This window comes from Procambarus clarkii, chromosome 47, assembly GCF_040958095.1.
Source record: "Procambarus clarkii isolate CNS0578487 chromosome 47, FALCON_Pclarkii_2.0, whole genome shotgun sequence".
In the NCBI taxonomy this organism is placed as follows: Eukaryota; Metazoa; Arthropoda; class Malacostraca; order Decapoda; family Cambaridae; genus Procambarus; species Procambarus clarkii.
Window position 1 is genome coordinate 15,095,349 of NC_091196.1, and position 16,994 is coordinate 15,112,342.

The following is a 16,994-nucleotide window of genomic DNA, read 5'->3' on the forward strand; positions in this document are numbered from 1 at the left end:
AGGGTTGGTTAGGTTCGGTCAGATATCTACGTTAATTTTAACTCCAATAAAAAAAAATTGACCTCATACATAGAGAAAAGGGTTGCTTTATCATTTCATAAGAAAAAAATTATAGTAAATATATTAATTCAGGAAAACTTGGCTTATTAGGCAAATCGGGCCTTGAATAGTAGGCTGAGAAGTGAGTTCTGGCTACTAGGTACGACATATATATATATATATATATATATATATATATATATATATATATATATATATATATATATATGTCGTACCTAGTAGCCAGAACGCACTTCTCAGCCTACTAAGCATGGCCAAATTTGCCTAATAAGCCAAGTTTTCATGAATTAACTGTTTTTTGACTACCTAACCTACCTAACCTAACCTAACCTAACTTTTTTTGCTACCTAACCTAACCTAACCTATAGAGATAGGTTAGGTTAGGTTAGGTAGGGTTGGTTAGGTTCGGTCATATATCTACGTTAATTTTAACTCCAATAAAAAAAAATTGACCTAATACTTAATGAAATGGGTAGCTTTATCATTTCATAAGAAAAAAATTAGGGAAAATATATTAATTCAGGAAAACTTGGCTTATTAGGCAAATTGGGCCTTGCATAGTAGGCTGAGAAGTGCGTTCTGGCTACTAGGCACGACACATATATATATATATATATATATATATATATATATATATATATATATATATATATATATATATATATATATATATATATATATATATATATATATATATATATATGTCGTACCTAGTAGCCAGAATGCACTTCTCAGCCTACTATGCAAGGCCCGATTTGCCTAATAAGCCAAGTTTTCATGAATTAATGTTTTTTCGACTACCTAACCTACCTAACCTAACCTAACCTAACTTTTTCGGCTACCTAACCTAACCTAACCTTTAAAGATAGGTTAGGTTAGGTTAGGTAGGGTTGGTTAGGTTCGGTCATATATCTACGTTACATTTAACTCCAATAAAAAAAAATTGACCTCATACATAATGAAATGGGTAGCTTTATCATTTCATAAGAAAAAAAATAGAGAAAATATATTAATTCAGGAAAACTTGGCTTATTAGGCAAATCGGGCCTTGCATAGTAGGCTGAGAAGTGCGTTCTGGCTACTAGGTACGACATATATATATATATATATATATATATATATATATATATATATATATATATATATATATATATATATATATATATATATATATATATATATATATGTGTGTGTGTGTGTATATCACGAAAATAAACACGTGATTAAGAATGTGACAATGTCATGATATATATATATATATATATATATATATATATATATATATATATATATATATATATATATATATATATATATATATATATATATATATATATATATATATATATATATATATATATATATATATATATATATATATATATATATATATATATATATATATATATATATATATTAAATATGACCGAAAAAGTAAGATAAATAATTCTAACACGAATTTTCTCAATATTTCTTATATTTCTTTTCACTGTTGATGGTAACTGAAAAATCAATTCTCTAAAATTGATTTTTTTTTCAAGTCTGACGCGACACTTGAACGCGTTTCGTAATAACTTATTACATTTTCAAAGACTTTAGTTTACACACACACAACTATAACTAAACAGAGTTTAAACAGCTTCGATTTTATACCTGCATTTGGGTGAGGTGATATGTTACAACAGTTTTGGATGATGAGAAAACAAACTTTTAACACAAGACAGAACACGAAACAATGGGTATAATATTTTGTAAGTTAAAAGGAAGAATGGAAGTAACTGCAAAGGGCCTATTGGCCCATATTTCTTGATGCTTCTATATTGGTGCGGAGTCTTGAAGTGGGTAGAATATAGTTGTGCATTAATTGGCTGTTGATTGCTGGTGTCGACTTCTTAATGTGTAGTGCCTTGCAAATATCAAGCCGCCTGCTATCGCTGTATCTATCGATGATTTCTGTGTTTTTTTTAAGACTTCTCTGGTGATGGTCTGGTTGTGGGAAGAGATTATATGTTCCTTAATGGAGACCTGTTGCTTATGCATCGTTAATCGCCTGGAAAGAGATATTGTTGTCTTGCCTATATACTGAATTCTTTGAGGCTTACAGTCCCCAAGTGGGCATTTGAAGGCATAGACGACATTGGTCTCTTTTAAAGCGTTCTGTTTTGTGTCTTGAGAGTTTCTCATGAGTAGGCTGGCCGTTTTCTTGGTTTTATAGTAGATCGTCAATTGTATCCTCTGATTTTTGTCTGTAGGGATAACGTTTCTATTAACAATATCTTTCAGGACCCTTTCCTCCGTTTTATGAGCTGTGGAAAAGAAGTTCCTGTAAAATAGTCTAATAGGGGGTATAGGTGTTGTGTTAGTTGTCTCTTCAGAGGTTGCATGGCGTTTCACCTTCCTTCTTATGATGTCTTCAACGAAACCATTGGAGAAGCCGTTGTTGACTATGACCTGCCTTACCCTACAGAGTTCTTCATTGACTTGCTTCCATCCTGAGCTGTGGCTGAGAGCACGGTCGACATAAGCGTTAACGACACTCCTCTTGTACCTGTCTGGGCAGTCACTGTTGGCATTGAGGCACATTCCTATGTTTGTTTCCTTAGTGTAGACTGCAGTGTGGAAACCTCCGCTCCTTTCCATGACTGTTACATCTAGAAAGGGCAGCTTCCCATCCTTCTCCATCTCGTAAGTGAAACGCAACACAGAATTCCACTCAAATGCCTCCTTCAGCTCCTGCAGATGTCTGACATCAGGTACCTGTGTAAAAATGTCGTCAACATACCTGCAGTATATGGCCAGTTTCAAGTTCATGTCGACTAAGACCTTTTGTTCAATGGTACCAATGTAGAAGTTCGCAAACTGGACACCTAGGGGAGAACCCATGGCGACCCCATCTACTTGCTTATATATGTGCCCATCCGGGCTCAAGAAGGGTGCCTCTTTAGTACAAGCTTGCAGTAGTTTCCTTAGAATGTTTTATGGTATGTCAAGAGGAGTACAGGCCGGATCACGATACACTCTCCGCTATCATCCCGATAGTTTCATCCACAGGTACGTTGGTAAACAGTGATTCTACGTCCAACGAGGCTCTTATCCCCTGTGGCCTGTGTTCCCCGCAGTAAGTCATCAAATTCCTTTGGAGACTTCAGGCTGAAGGTGCAAGGGACATAAGGAGTCAGCAAGCCGTTGAGTCGCTTCGCCAGTCTGTACGTGGGTGTGGGTGTCTGGCTGATGATTGGCCGAAGTGGGTTTCCAAGCTTATGTGTCTTGACATTTCCATACGCGTATCCAGGCATATATTCCCCAATAATCTTTGGCAGGTGGAGTCCGGATTTCTTGGCGTTCACAGTTTCAATCAATTTGTTGACCTTTGCTTTCAATTCGGCTGTAGTGTCCTTCATTACCCTTTGGAATTTAGTTCGGTCAGAAAGAATGAGGTTCATTTTCGCCAGATATTCGTCTTTTTAAAGAATGGCGTATATTGGCGACTTGTCACCTCTCCTGACGACTATCTCCTTGTTCTCACGAAGGCTCTTAGCTGCCTTCGCTTAATTCCACAACCAGACCATCACCAGAGAAGTCTTAACAAAAAACACGGAAATCATCGGAAAATCACCACACACACACACCCTCCCAGGTCTCTCCCACACACACACACCCTCCCAGGTCTCTCCCACACACACACACACCCTCCCAGGTCTCCACCCAGAAATCAACCCTCACTGTTTCACCTCAACTCTGTAGCCATTTTCACAACACACTATATCATCATCACTCTAAACATCTCACCATACTCATCACTAACCCCCCCCCCCCGCCCCTCCCCATCGCCACCCTATACTCTCCCCATCACTGTAACTATTTCCACTACACACTATCTACATTATACTACACACTATCTACATTATACTACACACTATCTACATCATTGTTATCAAAAGGTTGGGTCCAAAACAAAAGTCTGTCATCTGAACATTCATTGTACGTGTCAATATCTGAATAAACTGTAATGCAAGTGAATGATAAACTCTACGGACATCTGTATGCACATTTCATATCCAGTGACTGTATTTGCTGTATATATCGATTCTTCTTCAAGGGAGGCAACGGGGCCGTCCTCGGCCCTCTTACGAGACTCTTCAACAATCACTAATCACCATGCAAAGTTGCATGGTGACTGGTGATAAATGCAAAACTCCAACCTGCCCATCATGGGCACGTACCCTACAGCAATTACTGTGAAAATGTGAAGAGGTTGACTCTAATCTTCAGCCTTCCAAACTCGAACAGACAGACATTCTAATTTATAGATACAGATAGATGTCAATATTTTATATTACAAAATGTATAACATTGGTCACAATCCAATACAATTATTATGTTTTTAATCATTCATTTCATAAAAATAATTAAATTTATAACTTCATAAATAATTTTATATTATAACTTAAGTATAGTTATATTATTATTCATTATAACTTCATTATAACTTAATTAAACAATTAAAATACATGAAATCTTAAAATATTCCCCAAAGGTCATCAATGCATTTTTGTCAAAAAAATACTTCACGGCAAATTATATTCCAATTTTAAACCAATTTTTAAACCAATTTTAAACAAATTTGTCTGCGGACGCGCACCAATCGTTATCACGGCGATTCCAGGAATTATTAACGATCCGTTCAACAGTTGCAACACATTACAGAGGTTGCAACCTCTCGGTGCAGAGGTGGCAACCTCTCGGTGCAGAGGTGGCAACCTCTCGGTGCAGAGGTGGCAACCTCTCGGTGCAGAGGTGGCAACCCCTCGGTGCAGAGGTGGCAACCTCTCGGTGCAGAGGTGGCAACCTCTCGGTGCAGAGGTGGCAACCTCTCGGTGCAGAGGTGGCAACCTCTCGGTGCAGAGGTGGCAACCTCTCGGTGCAGAGGTGGCAACCTCTCGGTGCAGAGGTGGCAACCTCTCGGTGCAGAGGTGGCAACCTCTCGGTGCAGAGGTGGCAACCTCTCGGTGCAGAGAGCATATTTCAGAGTATATCTGAAATATATCTGAAATATTTTAGATATATTTTCAGAGAGCATATTTCAGAGTATTTACGTTTATATCTGAAACATTTTGGCAAATGTTTCAGAGTGAATATATTAGAGACTATATTTCAGAGAGAGCAATTCAGCGAATATATCTGAAAGTATATTTTAGTCGTTATATCAGGAAGGGGTATATTTCAGAGTATAATTTAGAGAGTATGTTTCAGATATTATAATTCAGAGAGTATATTTCAGAAAATATATTTCAGAGAATATAATTCAAAGAGTATATTTCAGAGAATATAATTCAGAGAGTATATTTCAGAGAATATAATTCAGAGAGTATATTTCAGAGAATATAATTCAGAAAGTATATTTCAGAGCTTAATTCAGATTATATTTTAGAGAGCATATTTTAAAGAGTATATTTTAGAGTTTATAATTCAGAAAATATACGTCAAGTATTATTTTTCATAGAGTATTTTTAATTATAAATCAGAGAGTATATTTTAGAGAGTATATTTTAGAGTCAATAATAAAGACAGTACATTTCAAACGAATATATATTTCAAGGAGCATATTTCAGTGAGTCTTTCTGGTGCTCTGTTGCTTGTCGTGCACTCTGCTCTGTTGCTTGTCGTGCACTCTGCTCTGTTGCTTGTCGTGCACTGTTGCTCTGTTGCTTGTCGTGCACTCTGCTCTGTTGCTTGTCGTGCACTGTTGCTCTGTTGCTTGTCGTGCACTCTGCTCTGTTGCTTGTCGTGCACCCTGCTCTGTTGCTTGTCGTGCACTCTGCTCTGTTGCTTGTCGTGCACTGTTGCTCTGTTGCTTGTCGTGCACTCTGCTCTGTTGCTTGTCGTGCACCCTGCTCTGTTGCTTGTCGTGCACTCTGCTCTGTTGCTTGTCGTGCACTCTGCTCTGTTGCTTGTCGTGCGCTCTGCTCTGTTGCTTGTCGTGCACCCTGCTCTGTTGCTTGTCGTGCACTCTGCTCTGTTGCTTGTCGTGCGCTCTGCTCTGTTGCTTGTCGTGCACTCTGCTCTGTTGCTTGTCGTGCGCTCTGCTCTGTTGCTTGTCGTACACTGTGCTCTGTTGCTTGTCGTGCACCCTGCTCTGTTGCTTGTCGTGCACCCTGCTCTGTTGCTTGTCGTGCACCCTGCTCTGTTGCTTGTCGTACACTGTGCTCTGTTGCTTGTCGTGCACCCTGCTCTGTTGCTTGTCGTACACTGTGCTCTGTTGCTTGTCGTGCACTGTGCTCTGTTGCTTGTCGTGCACTGTTGCTCTGTTGCTTGTCGCGCACGCTGCTCTGTTGCTTGTCGTACACTGTGCTCTGTTGCTTGTCGTGCACTGTGCTCTGTTGCTTGTCGTGCACGCTGCTCTGTTGCTTGTCGTACACTGTGCTCTGTTGCTTGTCGTGCACTGTTGCTCTGTTGCTTGTCGTGCACTCTGCTCTGTTGCTTGTCGTGCACTCTGCTCTGTTGCTTGTCGCGCACTCTGCTCTGTTGCTTGTCGCGCACTCTGCTCTGTTGCTTGTCGTGCACTGTTGCTCTGTTGCTTGTCGCGCACTCTGCTCTGTTGCTTGTCGCGCACTCTGCTCTGTTGCTTGTCGTGCACTGTTGCTCTGTTGCTTGTCGTGCGCTCTGCTCTGTTGCTTGTCGTGCACGCTGCTCTGTTGCTTGTCGCGCACGCTGCTCTGTTGCTTGTCGTGCACTGTTGCTCTGTTGCTTGTCGTGCACTGTTGCTCTGTTGCTTGTCGTGCACTCTGCTCTGTTGCTTGTCGTGCACTCTGCTCTGTTGCTTGTCGCGCACTCTGCTCTGTTGCTTGTCGCGCACTCTGCTCTGTTGCTTGTCGTGCACTGTTGCTCTGTTGCTTGTCGTGCACTCTGCTTTGTTGCTTGTCGTGCACTGTTGCTCTGTTGCTTGTCGTGCACTGTTGCTCTGTTGCTTGTCGTGCACTCTGCTCTGTTGCTTGTCGTGCACCCTGCTCTGTTGCTTGTCGTGCACTGTTGCTCTGTTGCTTGTCGTGCACTGTTGCTCTGTTGCTTGTCGTGCACTGTTGCTCTGTTGCTTGTCGTGCACTGTTGCTCTGTTGCTTGTCGCGCACTGTTGCTCTGTTGCTTGTCGTGCACTGTTGCTCTGTTGCTTGTCGTGCACTGTTGCTCTGTTGCTTGTCGCGCACTGTTGCTCTGTTGCTTGTCGTGCACTGTTGCTCTGTTGCTTGTCGTGCACTGTTGCTCTGTTGCTTGTCGTGCACTCTGCTCTGTTGCTTGTCGTGCACTGTTGCTTTGTTGCTTGTCGTGCACTCTGCTCTGTTGCTTGTCGAGCACTGTTGCTCTGTTGCTTGTCGTGCACTCTGCTCTGTTGCTTGTCGTGCACTGTTGCTTTGTTGCTTGTCGTGCACGCTGCTCTGTTGCTTGTCGTGCACTGTTGCTCTGTTGCTTGTCGTGCACTCTGCTCTGTTGCTTGTCGTGCACTGTTGCTCTGTTGCTTGTCGTGCACTGTTGCTCTGTTGCTTGTCGTGCACTGTTGCTCTGTTGCTTGTCGTGCACTGTTGCTCTGTTGCTTGTCGTGCACTGTTGCTCTGTTGCTTGTCGTGCACTCTGCTCTGTTGCTTGTCGTGCACTGTTGCTTTGTTGCTTGTCGTGCACTCTGCTCTGTTGCTTGTCGTGCACTCTGCTCTGTTGCTTGTCGTGCACTGTGCTTCGTTGCTTGTCGTGCACTGTTGCTCTGTTGCTTGTCGTGCACTGTTGCTCTGTTGCTTGTCGCGCACTCTGCTCTGTTGCTTGTCGCGCACTCTGCTCTGTTGCTTGTCGTGCACTGTTGCTCTGTTGCTTGTCGTGCACTGTTGCTCTGTTGCTTGTCGTGCACGCTGCTCTGTTGCTTGTCGTGCACGCTGCTCTGTTGCTTGTCGTGCACTCTGCTCTGTTGCTTGTCGTGCACGCTGCTCTGTTGCTTGTCGTGCACTGTTGCTCTGTTGCTTGTCGTGCACTCTGCTCTGTTGCTTGTCGTGCACTCTGCTCTGTTGCTTGTCGTGCACTCTGTTCTGTTGCTTGTCGTGCACCCTGCTCTGTTGCTTGTCGTACACTCTGCTCTGTTGCTTGTCGTGCACTGTGCTCTGTTGCTTGTCGCGCACTGTTGCTCTGTTGCTTGTCGTGCACTGTTGCTCTGTTGCTTCTCAAGCACACTGTCATGTTGCTTGTCAAGGACACGCTGTCTAGCTCTTATTAGTGCACACTGTAGCACAGTGCCAAAAGGTTTTTGTCACTCCATAACAATGCCTTCACGCCACCCTCTTCTATTCTGGTTGATTAGTCCCACCTTGTTATCACTATCTTTTATCTCTGTTGTTCAGGAGTTTCCTGAACCCATATTGTTCTCTGGTTACGTGTTTAATAACTTCAAAGTGTTGAACTGGTCGTCTATGTTTTCTGTTGGGAACCTTCCATGGTATACATATCAGTGGCTATGGGCTGTAGTTTCGCCCGTCTGGCTATGCCTTATAAACTGGCACTGCGTGCGCCGTTTACTGACTGTCTGGCAGCTCCCTACTTTCTAAATGGATGCATCACTGGTTAATGCTACAGGTGTGTGTGTGTGTGTGTATGTGTGTGTGTGTGTGTGTGTGTGTGTGTACTCACCTAATTCTGCTTGCGGGGGTTGAGCTCTGGCTCTTTGGTCCCGCCTCGCTGTGTGTGTGTGTGTGTGTGTGTGTGTGTGCGTGTGTGTGTGTGCGTGCGTGTGTGTGTGTGTGTGTGTGTACGCACCTAATTGTACTCACCTAATTGTGCTTGCGGGGGTTGAGCTCTGGCTCTTTGGTCCCGCCTCTCAACCGTCAATCAACTGGTGTACAGATTCCTGAGCCTATTGGGCTCTATCATATCTACATTTGAAACTGTGTATGGAGTCAGCCTCCACCACATCACTTCCTAATGCATTCCATTTACTAACTACTCTGACACTGAAAAAGTTCTTTCTAACGTCTCTGTGGCTCATTTGGGTACTCAGCTTCCACCTGTGTCCCCTTGTTCGCGTCCCACCAGTGTTGAATAGTTCATCCTTGTTTACCCGGTTGATTCCCCTGAGGATTTTGTAGGTTGTGATCATGTCCTCACTTACTGTTCTGTCTTCCAGTGTCGTAAGGTGCATTTCCCGCAGCCTTTCCTCATAACTCATGCCTCTTAGTTCTGGGACTAGTCTAGTAGCATACCTTTGGACTTTTTCCAACTTCGTCTTGTGCTTGACAAGGTACGGGCTCCATGCTGGGGCCGCATACTCCAGGATTGGTCTTACATATGTGGTGTACAAGATTCTGAATGATTCCTTACACAGGTTCCTGAACGCCGTTCTGATGTTAGCCAGCCTCGCATATGCCGCAGACGTTATCCTCTTTATGTGGGCTTCAGGAGACAGGTTTGGTGTGATATCAACTCCTAGATCTTTCTCTCTGTCTGTTTCATTAAGTACTTCATCTCCTATTCTGTATTCTGTGCCTGGCCTCCTGTTTCCACTGCCTAGTTTCATTACTTTGCATTTACTCGGGTTGAACTTCAACAGCCATTTGTTGGAACATTCACTCAGTCTATCCAGGTCATCTTGTAGCCTCCTACTATCATCCTCTGTTTCAATCCTCCTCATAATTTTTGCATCGTCGGCAAACATTGAGAGGAACGAATCTATACCCTCTGGGAGATCATTTACATATACCAGAAACAGTATAGGTCCAAGAACTGACCCCTGCGGGACTCCACTTGTGACGTCTCGCCAATCTGAGACCTCACCCCTCACACAGACTCGTTGTCTCCTGTTGCTTAGGTACTCCTCTATCCACCGGAGTACCTTCCCTCTCACTCCAGCCTGCATCTCCAACTCTCGCACTAGCCTCTTGTGTGGCACTGTATCAAAGGCTTTCAGACAATCCAAAAATATGCAGTCTGCCCACCCTTCTCTTTCTTGCCTTATTTTTGTTGCCTGGTCGTAGAATTCAAGTAACCCTGTGAGGCAGGACCTGCCATCCCTGAACCCATGTTGATGCTGTGTTACAAAGTTCCTTCGCTCCAGATGCTCCACTAGTTTTTTTCGCACAATCTTCTCCATCAGCTTGCATGGTATGCAGGTTAGGGACACTGGCCTGTAGTTTAGTGCCTCCTGTCTATCCCCTTTCTTGTATATCGGGACTACGTTAGCTGCTTTCCAAATATCTGGCAGTTCCCCTGTTGCCAGTGATTTGTTATACACTATGGAGAGTGGTAGGCTCAGTTCTCTTGCTCCTTCCTTTAGAACCCAAGGGGAGATTCCATCTGGGCCTATAGCCTTCGTCACGTCCAACTCTAGTAAACACTTCCTTACTTCCCCACTGGTAATCTCAAACTCTTCCAGTGGTTCCTGGTTAGCTATTCCCTCACTTACCTCTGGAATTTCTCCTTGCTCTAAGGTGAAGACCTCCTGGAATTTCTTATTCAATTCCTCACACACTTCCTTGTCATTTGTAGTGAATCCTTCCGCCCCTATCCTTAATCTCATAACCTGTTCCTTTACTGTTGTTTGTGTTTACTCTGTGTGTGTGTGTGTGTGTGTGTGTGTGTGTGTGTGTGTGTGTGTGTGTGTGTGTGTGTGTGTGTGTGTGTGTGTGTGTGTGTGTGTGTGTGTGTGTGTGTGTGTGCGTGTGTGCGTGTGTATATGTGTGTGTGTGTGCGTGTGTGTGTGTGTGCGTGTGTGTGTGTGTGTGTGTGTGTGTGTGTGTGTGTGTGTGTGTGTGTGTGTGTGTGTGTGTGTGTGTGTGTGTGTGTGTGTGTGTGTGTGTGTGTGTGTGTGTGTGTGCGTGTGTGCGTGTGTATATGTGTGTGTGTGTGCGTGTGTGTGTGTGTGCGTGTGTGTGTGTGTGTGTGTGTGTGTGTGTGTGTGTGTGTGTGTGTGTGTGTGTGTGTGTGTGTGTGTGTGTGTGTGTGTGTGTGTGTGTGTGTGTGTGTGTGTGTGTGTGTGTGTGTGTGTGTGTGTGTGTGTGTGTGTGCGTGTGTGTGTGTGTGTGTGTGTGTGTGTGTGTGTGTGTGTGTGTGTGTGTGTGTGTGTGTGTGTGTGTGTGTGTGTGTGTGTGTGTGTGTGTGTGTGTGTGTGTGTGTGTGTATATGTGTGTGTGTGTGCGTGTGTGTGTGTGTGTGTGTGTGTGTGTGTGTGTGTGTGTGTGTGTGTGTGTACTCACCTATATGTACTCACCTATATGTGCTTGCAGGATCGAGCATTGACTCTTGGATCCCGCCTTTCCAGCTATCGGTTGTTTACAGCAATGACTCCTGTCCCATTTCCCTATCATACCTAGTTTTAAAAGTATGAATAGTATTTGCTTCCACAACCTGTTCCCCAAGTGCATTCCATTTTTCTACTACTCTCACGCTAAAAGAAAACTTCCTAACATCTCTGTGACTCAACTGAGTTTCCAGTTTCCACCCATGTCCCCTCGTTCTGTTATTATTACGTGTGAACATTTCATCTATTTCCACTTTGTCAATTCCCCTGAGTATTTTATATGTCCCTATCATATCTCCTCTCTCCCTTCTTTTCTCTAGTGTCGTAAGGTTCAGTTCCTTCAGCCGCTCTTCATATCCCATCCCTCGTAACTCTGGGACAAGCCTCGTCGCAAACCTCTGAACCTTCTCCAGTTTCTTAATGTGTTTCTTCAGGTGGGGGCTCCATGATGGCGCGGCATACTCTAAGACGGGTCTCACGTAGGCAGTGTAAAGCGCCCTAAAAGCTTCCTCATTTAGGTTTCTGAATGAAGTTCTAATTTTCGCCAGTGTAGAGTACGCTGCTGTCGTTATCCTATTTATATGTGCCTCAGGAGTTAGATTAGGTGTCACATTCACTCCCAGATCTCTTTCTCGAATCGTTACAGGTAGGCTGTTCCCCTTCACTGTGTACTGTCCCTTTGGTCTCCTGTCACCTGATCCCATTTCCATAACTTTACATTTACTGGTGTTAAACTCCAGTAGCCATTTCCCTGACCATCTCTGCAGCCTGTTTAAGTCCTCTTGGAGGATCCTACAATCCTCGTCTGTCACAACTCTTCTCATTAATTTTGCGTCATCTGCAAACATTGACATGTATGATTCCTCTCCTGTAAACATATCATTCACGTAAATTAGAAAGAGGATCGGTCCCAGCACCGATCCTTGAGGTACTCCACTTGTTACTGTTCGCCAGTCCGACTTTTCGCCCCTTACCATTACCCTCTGGCTCCTTCCTGTTAGGTAGTTCTTCACCCATACTAGGACCTTTCCGCATACTCCTGCCTGCCTCTCAAGTTTGTATAGCAGTCTCATGTGCGGTACCGTATCAAAGGCCTTTTGGCAGTCAAGAAATATGCAGTCTGCCCAGCCTTCTCTGTCCTGCCTTATCCTTGTTACTTTATCATAGAATTCTAAAAGGTTTGTTAGGCATGATTTCCCTGTCCAGAACCCATGTTGGTGCTTGTTTACAAACCCAATGCTCTCCAGGTGCTCAACAAGTCTTAGCCGAATTATTCTTTCAAGTATTTTGCAGGGGATGCTTGTCAGTGATACGGGTCTGTAGTTAAGTGCCTCCTCCCTATCACCTTTTTTGAAAATCGGTACGACATTTGCCTCCTTTCAGCAACTGGGCAATTCTCCCGACATAAGTGACTCATTAAAGATCATTGCCAGAGGCACGCTGAGAGCCTGCGCTGCTTCTTTAAGTATCCACGGTGATACTTTGTCTGGTCCAACAGCTTTATTTGCATCCAGTGTTGTCAACTGTTTCATTACATCCTCTGCTGTCACCTCTATATCTGATAGTCTTTCATCTTGGGTAATCTCTTCTAACAATGGGAGCTGCTCAGGCTCGGTTGTGAACACTCCATGGAATTTTGCATTCAGTACCTCGCAGATTTCCTTGTCGCTTTCTGTATATGCCCCTTCTGTTTTCCTCAGTCTTGTCATTTGGTCATTTACCGACATCTTCCTTCTTATATGGCTATGTAGTAATTTTGGTTGCTTTTTCGCTTTGACTGCAATATCATTCTCATAATTTCTTTCCGACACTCGTCTTATGTTAATGTAATCATTCCTACCTCTGTTACATCTAATCCTGTTGTCCTCTGTCCTTTGTCTTCTGTACTTCCTCCACTCCCTCCTGCTTCTCACCTTTGCTTCCTGACACTGTCTATTAAACCATGGGTTATTATATTCCCTCCTGCTTTTTTCCTTTATTGTTGGAATAAATCTATCTTCAGCCTCCTTGCATTTCAATATGACTTGGTTCATCATACCTTGCACTGTTTTTCCTCTAAGTTCTTCCTCCCACTGCACTTCTCCCAGGTAGTCCCTTATCCTTCTGTAGTCCCCTTTTCTGTAATCAAGTCTCCTTTCCCGGACCTCTTGTCCTTTGGTCACAATTTTAAGCTCCATCATGTAGTCAAAGACTAGGACACAATGGTCACTAGCTCCTAGTGGTATTTCATGTTCCAACTGCTCGATGTCTTCTACATTCTGAGTGATAATGAGATCTAATAGGCTGGGCGTATCCCCTCCTCTTTCCCTAGTATCTTCTTTCACATGCTGTGTTAGGAAATTCCTGTCAATAACGTCTACTAGCTTCGCTCCCCAGGTCTCCTCCCCACCATGGGGATTCCTCGTTTCCCAATCTATCTCTCCGTGATTTAGGTCCCCCATGACCAGCAGCTTCGCTCTCATTCTATGCGCTAAAGTTGCTGCCCTCTGCAGTTCATCCATACATGTCTTGTTGCTGTCCTCGTACTCCTGCCTGGGCCTTCTACTGTTTGGTGGGGGATTGTAGAGTATCAAGATTACAATCTTCTTCCCATCCACTGTCAGAGTTCCATGTATGAAGCTTGTGCTTTCATTGGTACCCGGATTTTCCAGCTCATCAAACTTCCATTTCCGCTTTATTAGTAGTGCCACTCCTCCTCCCTGTCTCTGTGTCCTTTCTTTTCTTATCACCTGGTACCCCTCTGGAAAGATTGCATCCGAGATCATGCCATTTATTTTAGTTTCCACTATTGCCACTATGTCTGGGTCTGCCTCACTCTTTCTTTTATCTCTTCTGCTTTATTGGCTACCCCATGTGTGTGTGTGTGTGTGTGTGTGTGTGTGTGTGTGTGTGTGTGTGTGTGTGTGTGTGTGTGTGTGTGTGTGTGTGTGTGTGTGTGTGTGTGTGTGTGTGTGTGTGTGTGTGTGTGTGTGTGTGTGTGTGTGTGTGTGTGTGTGTGTGCGTGTGTGCGTGTGTATATGTGTGTGTGTGTGCGTGTGTGTGTGTGTGCGTGTGTGTGTGTGTGTGTGTGTGTGTGTGTGTGTGTGTGTGTGTGTGTGTGTGTGTGTGTGTGTGTGTGTGTGTGTGTGTGTGTGTGTGTGTGTGTGTGTGTATATGTGTGTGTGTGTGCGTGTGTGTGTGTGTGTGTGTGTGTGTGTGTGTGTGTGTGTGTGTGTGTGTGTGTGTACTCACCTATATGTACTCACCTATATGTGCTTGCAGGATCGAGCATTGACTCTTGGATCCCGCCTTTCCAGCTATCGGTTGTTTACAGCAATGACTCCTGTCCCATTTCCCTATCATACCTAGTTTTAAAAGTATGAATAGTATTTGCTTCCACAACCTGTTCCCCAAGTGCATTCCATTTTTCTACTACTCTCACGCTAAAAGAAAACTTCCTAACATCTCTGTGACTCAACTGAGTTTCCAGTTTCCACCCATGTCCCCTCGTTCTGTTATTATTACGTGTGAACATTTCATCTATTTCCACTTTGTCAATTCCCCTGAGTATTTTATATGTCCCTATCATATCTCCTCTCTCCCTTCTTTTCTCTAGTGTCGTAAGGTTCAGTTCCTTCAGCCGCTCTTCATATCCCATCCCTCGTAACTCTGGGACAAGCCTCGTCGCAAACCTCTGAACCTTCTCCAGTTTCTTAATGTGTTTCTTCAGGTGGGGGCTCCATGATGGCGCGGCATACTCTAAGACGGGTCTCACGTAGGCAGTGTAAAGCGCCCTAAAAGCTTCCTCATTTAGGTTTCTGAATGAAGTTCTAATTTTCGCCAGTGTAGAGTACGCTGCTGTCGTTATCCTATTTATATGTGCCTCAGGAGTTAGATTAGGTGTCACATTCACTCCCAGATCTCTTTCTCGAATCGTTACAGGTAGGCTGTTCCCCTTCACTGTGTACTGTCCCTTTGGTCTCCTGTCACCTGATCCCATTTCCATAACTTTACATTTACTGGTGTTAAACTCCAGTAGCCATTTCCCTGACCATCTCTGCAGCCTGTTTAAGTCCTCTTGGAGGATCCTACAATCCTCGTCTGTCACAACTCTTCTCATTAATTTTGCGTCATCTGCAAACATTGACATGTATGATTCCACTCCTGTAAACATATCATTCACGTAAATTAGAAAGAGGATCGGTCCCAGCACCGATCCTTGAGGTACTCCACTTGTTACTGTTCGCCAGTCCGACTTTTCGCCCCTTACCATTACCCTCTGGCTCCTTCCTGTTAGGTAGTTCTTCACCCATACTAGGACCTTTCCGCATACTCCTGCCTGCCTCTCAAGTTTGTATAGCAGTCTCATGTGCGGTACCGTATCAAAGGCCTTTTGGCAGTCAAGAAATATGCAGTCTGCCCAGCCTTCTCTGTCCTGCCTTATCCTTGTTACTTTATCATAGAATTCTAAAAGGTTTGTTAGGCATGATTTCCCTGTCCAGAACCCATGTTGGTGCTTGTTTACAAACCCAATGCTCTCCAGGTGCTCAACAAGTCTTAGCCGAATTATTCTTTCAAGTATTTTGCAGGGGATGCTTGTCAGTGATACGGGTCTGTAGTTAAGTGCCTCCTCCCTATCACCTTTTTTGAAAATCGGTACGACATTTGCCTCCTTCCAGCAACTGGGCAATTCTCCCGACATAAGTGACTCATTAAAGATCATTGCCAGAGGCACGCTGAGAGCCTGCGCTGCTTCTTTAAGTATCCACGGTGATACTTTGTCTGGTCCAACAGCTTTATTTGCATCCAGTGTTGTCAACTGTTTCATTACATCCTCTGCTGTCACCTCTATATCTGATAGTCTTTCATCTTGGGTAATCTCTTCTAACAATGGGAGCTGCTCAGGCTCGGTTGTGAACACTCCATGGAATTTTGCATTCAGTACCTCGCAGATTTCCTTGTCGCTTTCTGTATATGCCCCTTCTGTTTTCCTCAGTCTTGTCATTTGGTCATTTACCGACATCTTCCTTCTTATATGGCTATGTAGTAATTTTGGTTGCTTTTTCGCTTTGACTGCAATATCATTCTCATAATTTCTTTCCGACACTCGTCTTATGTTAATGTAATCATTCCTACCTCTGTTACATCTAATCCTGTTGTCCTCTGTCCTTTGTCTTCTGTACTTCCTCCACTCCCTCCTGCTTCTCACCTTTGCTTCCTGACACTGTCTATTAAACCATGGGTTATTATATTCCCTCCTGCTTTTTTCCTTTATTGTTGGAATAAATCTATCTTCAGCCTCCTTGCATTTCAATATGACTTGGTTCATCATACCTTGCACTGTTTTTCCTCTAAGTTCTTCCTCCCACTGCACTTCTCCCAGGTAGTCCCTTATCCTTCTGTAGTCCCCTTTTCTGTAATCAAGTCTCCTTTCCCGGACCTCTTGTCCTTTGGTCACAATTTTAAGCTCCATCATGTAGTCAAAGACTAGGACACAATGGTCACTAGCTCCTAGTGGTATTTCATGTTCCAACTGCTCGATGTCTTCTACATTCTGAGTGATAATGAGATCTAATAGGCTGGGCGTATCCCCTCCTCTTTCCCTAGTATCTTCTTTCACATGCTGTGTTAGGAAATTCCTGTCAATAACGTCTACTAGCTTCGCTCCCCAGGTCTCCTCCCCACCATGGGG

General features: G+C 43.8%; 1 protein-coding gene across 1 annotated transcript in view; it reads right to left on the reverse strand.

Annotated features, from left to right (window-relative positions):
* Nucleotides 1–5,668: 5,668 nt before the first annotated feature.
* The window catches only part of LOC123751682 (serine/arginine repetitive matrix protein 5-like), a 24,078-nt gene continuing 12,752 nt past the window's right edge, over nt 5,669–16,994 (reverse strand). The window contains exon 3 of the mRNA XM_069302268.1: nt 5,669–8,317. Within this exon, the coding sequence (XP_069158369.1) occupies nt 5,669–8,317 (2,649 nt within the window). The remainder of the gene's footprint in view (nt 8,318–16,994) is intronic.